Below are 11,855 nucleotides of genomic sequence, written 5' to 3' on the forward strand. Positions count from 1 at the left end.
TTCAGCATTAACTGCCTTTTTCCCAGTCATTTTCAACAATTTAACTAGATTTTTATAGAAGTGACCATTTTATACTCCTTTTATTATTTGAGTTTGTATATAGTTAAATTAGATTATTACACCAACAATCAAACTGTCATAAACAAATTTGTGGGAAAAACACAATGGACTTTTGGTAAGTAAATAGCCAGCCGGTGAGAAAACAAGTGTTTGGCCAGTGAGAGTAGCTTCATGGCCTTGAGCGGTTGGTGTCAGGACATAAGCAGTCTGTTTACAGAGGAAACGGAGAGCCTCAGTTAATTCAGAGCCCCTTCCATCAAGTTCTACACTAATACAAACCAGAGATTTCTGAGAGTGAGTGAGGGGCACTCCTTTCTTGCTACCGCATTGAAGTTCAGTACTATAAAGAGCAACTATTTATCACAGGAGGTACCTAAGTCCAAGGGAATATTGCAGCAGAAAAGAATACTGAGAACTGGTATAAATTTCAGTCGCTGAACTGAATTATTTATTTGAAAAGTTGCTGATGCATTTGTAAGTTCTTTAGAGCTGAGCCCATAGTTTGCTTCTATTAAAGCATAAAACAGCCCTAGCTGGCTTGGCTCAGTGGATAGAGTGTCAGCCTGCGGACTGAAAGGTCCCAGGTTCGATTCCGGCCAAGGGAACGTGCCTGGGTTTCAGGCTTGATCCCCAGTAGGGGGTGTGCAGGAGGCAGCCGATCAATGATTCTTTCTCATCATTGATGTTTCTATCTCTTTCTCCTCCCTTCCTCTCTGAAATCAATACAGAAATATATATTTTTTAAAAGAGCATAAAACAAAAGGAACTTAAATACTAAATAGTTAAGGCCCAATGATTGAAATTAATGCTATAGGAAGCCCCCCCCCCCGCCCCCCCGCTTTAAAATGTTTTTTACCCCCCTCTTTTTTTTTTAAAAGCACAAAGTATGAAGTGATATAACTTTGGGGGGGGGGGGGGGGTTATGGGAATGGAGTCCCAGAATTTTCGCTTTCCCATTCCCATATAGAGCAGCTCCCTTTAAAACAAAACAAAATTTTTTTTTTTATTGATTTCGGAGAGGAAGGTAGAGAAAGAGAGAGATAGAAACATCAATGATGAGAGAGAATCATTGATCGGCTGACTCCTGCACGCCCCCTACTGGGGATCAAGCCTGCAACTCAGGCATGTACCCTTGCTCAGAATTGAACCTGGGACCCTTCAGTCCGCAGGCCAACACTCTATCCACTGAGCAAAACTAGGTAGGGTGAGCAGCTCGCTTTTTTATCTGCTTATATATTGATTTCCACATTGATTTTGTCTGAAAAAGAAAAAAATCACCTTAGCTTTAAAAATACTTAAAAATGAAAACCACTGTTCTAGTCCAGCTAGTGTTGCCATATTTGGCCATTAAAAATACAGGACACAGTTATTTTATCCAGCATTTATCTGGCAACCCTGAGTGCAGGTTCTCTTGGACTAAAGCAGAAAACAAACCTGGAAGCCACCAGGGATTAAAAGCCATCTATCTACAAAGCCACACTGGTGGTCAGATAGGGAACACGATCCAACGTTTTGGGGAAATCCACTTGTCTGGGTAAAAATGCATGTCACTTTGTACAACCCTAGGCCTTTGTGGACGATGGCTTTGGTTTGTTACTGTGTATCACGCATAACTCAAGCCTCTATAGCCAATGAAGCTGGAACGATTTTATAACCCCGTGTAGGTATCAGAAAATTCTCTACATTCTTAAGTTCACTCTGGCTTAGGCAGGCCTTACTATGGAGAGAGAACTTTTGGGGGACCACTGCCTGGTAGGGGGGCTTTCCTGCCCTGCCTTAAGTGGCGTCACTCACAGTCTCTCAGTTTGTATTAGTGAGCATTTCCTAAGAGAAAGTAGTCTAGCGGAGCAGTTAAGACCGCAGCCTCTTCGTGACGGGGAGACCTGAGCCAGTGACTACCTCTCCATCTCCGTGTTCGCATTTGTGAAGTGGGGTGTAATGGTACGTCTCCTAAAGTTACTGTGCAGATTAAACGACTAAGTCCATGTAAAGTGCTTAGAACAATGAGTGAGCCCTCAATGAGTGTTAGCTGGCGACCGGCAATAGAGGCAAAGATCCTGCCGTGCCTGTAGCGTTCTGGCATTTTGGCACCTGCTTCTGCAGTAGCTGATGAGTCAGGCATACGCCAGAGGAGTGGGAGTCTCGTGCCTTTTGGAAATCAGTTTCTCTAAAAGTTTCCATTTTTCAGTTTCTGTCATTTTCACAGAAACATAGGCTCTTTTTTTACAGATGGGCAAAGTGAAACTGGGCTGATTTAGCTGCCTTTCCAAGATCTACTGAGGGAAGCGGTGGGATATTACAGCTTTGAAGTCAGATAGATTTGAGGGTGAGCCCAGGCACATGTCGTGTGATCCTGCAAGGGTAATTTACTTTATTACTTTCCATTTCTCATCTGTGAAATGGGGGTAATCATAAAAATTTTGCCATGGCAAGAATTAAAAATGAAATACTAACAATACACAGCCCTCTGGAACACACACTGTGTGCCATTTTTCTAAACATTTACATCAACTTATTTAATATGTATAATAAGCCAATACCCAATACATTTTATTATTATTAATTATTATTATTTACTTCACCATGTTTCATAGCAGAGTTAAGGTTTTAAATTTATCTTACAACAGTAGGGGGCAGCAATCCTAAGGTTATTAACAACAATAGGTATTTGTGGCTAAGTTCAGAGGTAATCATACTGCTTTCCCATTGTTTTTGTAGGGTTACTTTGGAGCTGTTGGGGCACTGTTGGAACTATTCAAAGTGACTGGTGACCAGTAGAGAGGAGCCCTAGGTGATGGAACAACAGCCTTACGTGAGAACAGAGCCCTGGGAACCGCTGCTGGAGAAGGTGACAGCCGCCATGAGACGAAAGCCAAGCCATTCATGGCAGACACACCTGCTGGATTTGTAAATAATTTAAAATCCTTCTAGCTGATCTTTTACTCTTGGGTTTTGAGTTTATGATTCAAAATGGGGAATACAAGAGTTTTTTCTGTATACTGTATTTTTAAGAAGAAGAAGAAGAAAAAAAAAACACCATTTTGTGCAGTGTGGCCAAACCTACCAATTTTATGCATTAATTTTGTAAAGTTATATTATGTTTAAAAGAAGGACCTGAAATGTAAGTGTTGTTTATACTTCTTCTGGGGTTTACTGATCAGTGTGGTAATTTTAAGTTCGTTTAGTAATTACTCTAGGAGATTTTCCTTTACTTATATTTTTCATGACGTTTCATGATTTGCTGTTTGGTTTCAAATGAAACTACCAATCTGGCATGTTTTACTGTGAACACTATTTTGTTTGTCTGTTTACCTTTTATTGTCTTGTTTTCTCTGTTTGAATGTCTTATGGAAAAAGAGTCTTTGCCCCCGTTTCTGTCTTCAGATGACTCCCCCTCCCCACCAGACCTTCCTGTGCTGTATTTGTTCATATTAACCAAGGTGCTGTCCAACTCGATACAAAGTTAAACACGAGACTAAAGCTCTCAAAAGTGCCCTCGCAGGGGATACTCTGAAAGTGTTCATGAATTTAAGGAGTCTGGCAAAAGTTGAAAATTATGCAATTTTGTCATACACAGTGTCTTGTCGGATATATTTTGTTAGGTTATATTAAATGGAAATATTCTATGACGAAATGTCCTCAGCCATGCACAAAGTACCAATGGCAGCAAATCCTTGTGCAGGACATTAAAATTTATAGGGCAGCGTCTCCCGGTAGATTAACTGTTCACATTGTGAGGGTTAAAGAGAAGTCGCGTTTGAGGTGTCAGGTAGTAATATCTTTTTTTTGGTACATGTATATACCTAGGAACTTTGTAGCAAGTCATCTTAAATAATAAGAAAGTTTTTCATTTGGAGTCTTTTCAACTAAAAACTATTTCAATCTCCGTTTCTAAAATTAAAAAAATTATGATACTGATCTCTATGTATAGTTTTTCTTTTTAAAAGACATCATTGGGACTGATGGGTAACTTTCAAATCTGAATCTTAGGTGATCATTGAAATCCATGAGATTTAATGAGTTAGAACGAATTCATTTTTGGAATTGAGCGTTTTGTTGAAGGGGATTTGGTAAGGGCTGGACATTGCTCCATGACGAATCTTTCCTTCTCTGCATTCTGAGCAGCGTCTTTAATTTCCATATCGTCGATTCTTGAAGAAGTTGATGTTAATTGAAATACTCATCTGTCTGGTTGAAATAAAGCCCGTTTCTGTTGTGATGTTTTTATTTTTAGTGTATCTGTTATTTTCATTTCCTGACCTTTATGTTCATATTATCTGCTTCTGTACCATAGAATGAATGTGTTGTGTTTTTGCTACTCTACATTTCATAATTTGAAGCTGTCACACAAGTGTGGTAAAAGTCCAAAACACTGTGTCTTCCATTGAAGCTGTAGCTCTATGCAGGAATTGTGCTTTAAAAAAAGTTTTCTTATACATAATTAACTCCTTATTCCCAAAAATATCACTACTATATTTTGGTAATTCCAAAAGAGTTTCAGGATCCAGTCATAAATACATTTGATTAACTTCCACCTGGCTTTTAGAAATTTAAACAGCTAAGATGTCCTTGAAAGAGACAAGTGTAAGAAAACTACATATCACCTATGCTAGTGCCTTTTTTGATCTTTTCTACCATTCCTACTCTCATCTGTCAGGGAATAGCACACCTTGGATCATGGTTCTGCAAAAGAAATTGGGGCAAGTTGGTGTGACTAAATAATTTTGTTTTCAATTACCTGGAATCACTTGATCTGTCCTTACAAATGTTTAAAACATTGGTTTAGCTCAGGAAATAAGTTCATTCTGTTCTGCAAATATCAGTTAAATGTTGGCTACAGATAGCCAGCTTCTTTTATACAATGAGGGGCTTGGAGCCTGGGGGTTTTCCCCCTTACTTGAATGACAGAAACTTTCCTTTGGCTCGACGTCAGGAAGAATGAAGAATTTTTAGCTTGAACTATATGATCAGGGGGGCAGAGCATGGTTTTTGATTTCAAGACAGCTTCAGTTTGGACCCAGCTCAGCCATTAACTAGCTCTGCAGGCAAGTCACTAAGCCTCTCACTAAACCCTCGTTTCCTCCCTCATAAAATGGGGGCAAATGGTAGTTCTTACCTCCATATTTAAAGAGATTAGCACAAGGGCTGACACATAATAAAAGCTTCATTAATTTTAGCCATACTGAAAAGAAAATAGATGTTTTAAACGAATGCATTAAATCGGGGATTTTTTTTTTTTTTAGCCTTCTGGAATGTGGGGAACCCATTTTATCAGAGATATGGCACAGATCTCCCCATGTTAGTACAGGTCTATAGCCTTCATTCACAATTCCAAAACCCACGCTGTTCACATTGATCTCTCACTTGAGAGAAAAAGTTACTTGAGCATTATTTATCACACGTTGTAGGACCCTTCACATGTCTTGTTGCAAAGCTATTAATGTATTTGATTACACGGTTCTGCCCCAGACACTACTAGGGGTGTTAAGTAGTGAACAATTCTGAATTTTGGGATATATCTGGTCCCAGTATTTTGAGATAAAAGGATTGTGGAAATAGAGCTGTATACTTCAGCTTATGTAGTATGCTGAGTCCCTTTGTTGGGAACTGTGGTTACAGGTAATTTATACTTGGACATCATCCAGTCAGCCACACAAGGCATATTAAGAAGTTACTCTGTGCCAGGAAGGAAATGAGGCTAGGATACAGCCCCTGCTGTCTGGCAGGTTGAGGACAGAAGTCTTAGCCAACTCATGCAATAAAGTATCTCAGGTATAATGCATTTGTTCACAAGTATTTACAGCAGTGAACAAAACAAAGATCCATCCCCACAGTGCTTACCTTCCTAGAAGGGAAGATATACATTAATAATTATATAATAATATAGTAGCTCACTATTAAAGAGAGAAAGTAAGGTAGGGTAAGGGGCTGGGGCGGGGGTGTAATTCTGTTTAGGAAATGAGAAGTGGAGAAACTGCTTAGAGTGATCAAAGACAACATCTCTTAGGTGACATTTGAGCAGAGTCGAATGGAGTAGGGAGCGCACCATGTGAACACCCGGCGGAAAATATTTTACTCCTGTCAAATGAGAATGGAGGTTTGGAGGAACTGCAAGGAGGCCAGTGTGCCTAGAGCAAAGAGTGGGAAGTGCAGTTTTAGGCACAGCCAAGGAAGAGGTCCTACCTGAAGTCCTAAGTGAGGGGGGAAGGCTGCACAGGAGATTGGTAACTTTTGGAGGCGGGGTGCGGGCTAGACAAGTTCTCAGTCTTAACCAACAAGGAGAGTCCATGGGGTGGACCACGTCGGGAGGGCTTAACGAGCAGAGAGGAGGGTGGGAAGCATTGGGAGAAGAATCAGCCTAGCAGCTAGGCCCTAGCTTATTCAGGGAACTAGACACTCCACCTGGAGCCTAGTTAGAAACCCAGATGCCTGGGAGAGAAGAAACCAAACAGATTATGGAAGGTCTCGTATTCCATGCTGAAGATTTTGGTCTCTTCTGTAGTCATTGTGGAGCCACCACACAGTTCCAAGTAAAGTGAAACTGGAATGAATCTGGCTTCAGAGTGATAACCGAGCAACATGTCCCGTGGAGGTCAACAAGTAAACCGGTTAATGTGCTGTTGAATACATAGCACCACTCCGTTCTCATGTTTACTTTCTTTCTCCTATTGAGCCAAATCTGCTGAGGGCCACGGTTCTCTGTAACTAAGATGGTTATGTAAACTCTTGAGAATTTTCCCGAAGGACAAAGGCTACTAATAGCTACAACTCGACTGTGTTTCTATTCAGTGAGGAGAAAGGTCTCAGCACCAGTGGTCACCATATACTCCACACTTGCAAGAACTGCTTGGGAGGAAGGCACTTTTCCTCCAGGTGATCAGAAAATGACCTCAAATGTGGGAGGAAGATTGAATTAGTGCACATTTTCCATGGGGTTTACCAGGTGCTCATTCTTTCACTCTTTATATATTTAAGTTTGACCTAATGCCTATGAGCTGAGATGCATTGGGTAACATTTAGGATCCAGTTAGTTGTAAGGCCCCTGCTTTCATTGGGCTTATACTCTCGTGAGGGAGAAGCACTTTAAGCACATAAACCAATAAATCAACATCAAAATAAAAGATAGTGATAAAAGCTATGAAGAAACAAAACAGGGTGGCGTGATAGAGAGGAAGAAGTAGGACTTCCTTAGATGGACATGAGATACAAATAGGGATAAGTTATGGCTTCAACTTTTGAGGAATAACAGTCAAGTTCATCTTGCTTTCATTATCACCATGAGAATGAAAGATGTTTGGGGGAAACAGTTTGATAACCAATTTATTTTCTTTTTATTTTACTTAGAATATTTAGTTGCATATCTCTTTAAATTTATTACATGAAATAATATATTACTTAGTAACGCACCTTTTTTCACTACTCATTTTATGAAACAATATTATTTGAACTGTTCACGGGAATCTTTATAGTCAATGCCTTTGTCATGATCAGAGTCACTTAGTACCCAGAATACACTAAGTTTGACATACAGCACTTTTGAATCCATGTTTGATTCTGACACTGGACTCTTTTTAACCAAGACACAAGAACCCACTCTCATAATGAGCTTAATTATATGTTTCATTTTCCAAAAGGTGTATATTGGTGATGCCACAGTATGACTATTTATGTGGAGCCTTTTTAAAAAAAGGTTAGTTTATGAGTATTCATCACTGGCAATACAAAAATAAAAGAAATTTTGTATTAAAACTCTCCGCCTCTTTTTATACTCTATAAAGTAAACGCAAAACATTCCAAAATAGAATTAATTATGTTTCAGTTAATGTCACCAAAAAATTCTCAACCAGTCCTCAGTGAGAATTCATCTTTAAAAAAAAAAGTTTAGTTTCAAAAAAATATTTTTATTGATTTTAGAGAGGGGAAGGGAGAGGAAGAGAGATAGAAATATCAATAATGAGAATCACTGATCGGCTGCCTCCTGCACGTCCCCTACTAGGGACCAAGCCCGCAACCAAGGCATGTGCCCTTGACCAGAACCTGGGACCCTTTAGTCTGCAGGCTGACACTCTCTCCACTGAGTCAAACTGGGCAGGGCAAAAGTTTAGTATTTAAAAAAAAATTCAACAGCTTTTACATGCATAGAATCTATAGTTCCACATGAAAAATAGCAGTATCCATGTTTTCTTTTACTATTTTGAGCATAGGATCTTCCCAGAAGAAGGGTAATGTGATGAGGGACAATTTTTTTGAGCACTTGCATGTCTAAAAATTTCTAAAAATATTTTTATTCCACATGCATACTGATTGATTATTCAGCAAGGTATAGAATTTTAGAATAGTTATTATTTTTCTTCAGAATTCTGAAGGCATAACCCTATTATTACCAAGTTCCTACGTACAGAGATCAGGAGCCGGAATTCTATGAGAAAGCCTGATAGCATTCTGGCTCCTAATCTCTGCATTGAATGATTATTTTCTCTCTTTCCTGGAAGCTTTTAGAAACATTTCAACTTTCTATTTCAGCTCCAACATGTATTTTCAACACTGCCTTATTAACAACTATGTCAAATGTTGATCAATCCAGGACTCTATATTTTACATTTCGGCAGTTATTGCCAAATTGCCCTCCCAAAAAGTATGAGTATACACACTGTAAACATTAATAATTCCTATTTTCCTACTTATTCACCCATATTAGGTATTGTCAATCTTTTTATTTTTGTCAATCTTACAGGTAAAAACTAGCTTATTTTAATATAAGTAAAATGTCTTCAAGATCTTCCTATTCCTGAGGCTTTGGCTTAATAATGGCTATTAAAATGAATTTGTTGGGTCAAAAGAGAAGCCGTCTTGCAGTATTTGAGAAGGCATTGAAATTGAGTTAGCAAAAGCTCTATAATCTGCTTTGGTTGAGGCCTGTCTTTCTAGTTATCTATGTGACCTTGGGTTCAGTTTCCTAACCTCTGAAAGCCTCAGTTAGCTCATCTGTAAAATTGGGATTAAAATCAGTTCTTCCCTTATATGATTATGAGGATTAAATGATAACGTAAAGAGCTGAGAACTGTGCCTGGCCTTGGTGCTTAGTAAAACTCAGTGATAGGCAAGCCCCAGAGGGAGCACCATTCACATCTGCCTCTGCCTCCAAGAGTTATGAATGTGACCTGCACGTTGTCTTTCTTTTTTCGGTCTTTTGCAAATGCTAATGTGTAATTATTTTCTCTTGATGCAAGGGCTGCAGTTATAAAAATGTGTTTGTTAAATACATTTAATTTTCAAAACGCCCTATGTATTAAGCTATTTTATTCTCATAGTATCCTAATGAACTAGGTTAACTGGTAGTATTATTTCTACAGTTGAGGAAACCAAGACAGACCAAAGCCAAAGCAAGTTCTTTAGGTTAAGAGTAAATAGGTAGCAGGTCGTGGATAAAAATTTAGGTTTTAAAAGTTAAAAAGTGCCAAACTACCATTTTATTCCAGGTGAACTAACTTGGTATAATATATTCTAATAAGTAAATAAGGATGAATTATAATTAATGTATCAGTTGTTTGTAGGTAACCTTCATTTCTAAAATGTCTAATGGTTTTTGGAAACTGTGCAAAATAGTTAAAATATTTTCCTTACAAGTGTAGTGGAATTAATATTAGGAGTAGTACATTCATTCTGCAGCACAATAAACTAAGCCTCCATTACATTTGTATTATAAAAAAGGCGAATCAACCTAAGTTGTCCTGTTGTTTAATAGCAGGGATGGATCCTTAAAAATAGTCATCTCAGAGTCTTTTATAAAACTTTCTGAAAATTACCTCATAAAAATTTAGATACAAATATATTAGCAAAGAAGGAGAAAGAGAAGGAATATATTAGCAAATCTGGAGATACTACTTCTTTTTAAGTCTAGAGAATATAATAACACAGCCCTAAATTACATGAAGCAAAAAGGAATAGAATTGAAGTGAAGAATAGAAAATTCAATAACAGGTAGAGAGTGCAGCACCCCTTTTTCCATAGTGGGTAAAATAACAACAAGGAAGCCCTGGCAGGTTTGGCTCAGTGGATAGAGCATTGGCCTGTGAACTGAAGGGTCCTGGGTTCGATTCTGGCCAAGGGCACATACCTGGGTTGTGGGCTCAATCCCCAGTAGGGGACATGCTGGAGGCAGCTGATCAATGATTCTCATCATTGATGTTCTCTCTCTCTCTCTCTCTCTCTCTCTCTCTCTCTCTCTCTCTCTCTCTTCTTCCTCTCTGAAATCAATAAAGAAATATGAGACTTGAACAGTACTATAAACCAACTAGACCTAACAGACTATCTATAAAACATTTCACCCAACAGCAGCAGACTGTGCCTTCTTGAATGCATATGGAGTAGTCTCCAGGACAGAAAATAGGCCATAAAAAACCCTCAATGAATGTAAAAGGATTGAAATCATATAAGTTATGTTCTGTGTTGACAATGGAATTAAATTAGATAGCCAGGACAAAAGAAATTTGGGAAATTCACAATTCTGTAAAAATTAAACAGTATACTCTTAAATTATCAGTGTGTCAAAGAAGAAATTACAAAGAAAATTAGAAAATATTTTGGGATGAATGAAAATGATCACACAACATGCCAAAACTTTATTGGATGCAGCTAAAGCAGTGCTTTAGGGGAAAATCTACAGCTGTAAATATTATTTGGCCATAAAAAGTAATGAAGCACTAATTCTGATGACAACATGGATGAAACTTGAAAATATGCTAAGTGGAAGAAACCAGTCACAAAAGACTACATATTGTATGATTTCATTTATGTAAAATGTCTAGATTAGGCATATCTAATAGAGACAGAAAATTGATTAATGGTTTTCTAGGGCTGGGAGTTTGGGAGAAATGGAGAGTTACTGCTAATAGGTATGAGGTTTCTTTTTTGGGTGATTAAAAAATGTTCTAAAATTGACTGAGATGGTTGTACAACTGGATTAGAAATCATTGAGATATATACTTTAAATAAATTAAATAGCATGTGAATTATATTTCAATAAAGCTGATTTTCAAAAGCATGTTAATTTGAAGATTGAAAAATTTCTTTGAATACAGTGCAAAAGTGAAATTATGAATGTTAATCGGATGTTCTTTTTTTTTTTTAAACCTAACTGGTGTCACTTTCAATTTTGTAAAATATTCTCCTTGTTGTTTTTGCTTTTCCACCTTCTTTCCCTGTACTTTCCTTGAATACTCATATTTTCAGACACAACCTCCAAGTACATTTAGTCAAATTTGAGTGGCCCCAAATTGATGTGGTTACAGGAGGGGCACTGATTTAATGACAGTCTCAGTTGTCTAAGTTTTCTTTTATTTAAAAAAAAACACATGGATTTCTTTTTTAATTTTGGTAGTTATAGCTTAAGAATAATTTTAAATTTTCCCTTTGGTTATATAGCCACTAGGGAAAAATGGACTTGTTTAATATTAGACTTTTCTTCTCTCTTCCTCCCCTTCACTCAGTTCATGAAATTTGCTTCTATTTTAACCAGGACTGGCATCTAAAGAATTCATGCCATCTGGCTGCCATGACGTGGCTAATGAATTGTGTCTATTTTAGCATGTTCCATTAGTGAGGCAGGTGGTCCATGTCTTCTTGTGTATCTTTAAGAGATACTTCAATTTTAAAATGCTGGTTTTCCATTAACTACTTAAGTTCATTTACCCTGACAAAGCTCTTTTTTTCCATAGTATGTTCTCAGACTATGTTTTCTAGCATTTACATTGTGTGTGCGTGTATACCTGGAGTGTTGATAAAGAGATCCAAAG

The 11,855-nt window shown here is 37.9% G+C and overlaps 1 protein-coding gene across 3 annotated transcripts in view; it reads left to right on the plus strand.

Moving 5' to 3' along the window:
• PANK1 (pantothenate kinase 1) overlaps positions 1–4,287 on the plus strand; it is a 50,097-nt gene extending 45,810 nt beyond the window's left edge. For all 3 annotated transcript variants that reach the window (XM_070432729.1, XM_070432730.1, XM_070432731.1), the window contains one exon: positions 2,779–4,287. In XM_070432729.1, coding sequence (XP_070288830.1) covers positions 2,779–2,838 — 60 coding nt within the window. In that variant the 3' untranslated portion in view covers positions 2,839–4,287. The remainder of the gene's footprint in view (positions 1–2,778) is intronic.
• Positions 4,288–11,855: the final 7,568 nt, after the last annotated feature.

Source organism: Myotis yumanensis, unplaced genomic scaffold (genome assembly GCF_028538775.1).
Source record: "Myotis yumanensis isolate MYYU_CA2020_CCGP unplaced genomic scaffold, mMyoYum1.0.hap1 SCAF_13, whole genome shotgun sequence".
Classification (NCBI taxonomy): Eukaryota; Metazoa; Chordata; class Mammalia; order Chiroptera; family Vespertilionidae; genus Myotis; species Myotis yumanensis.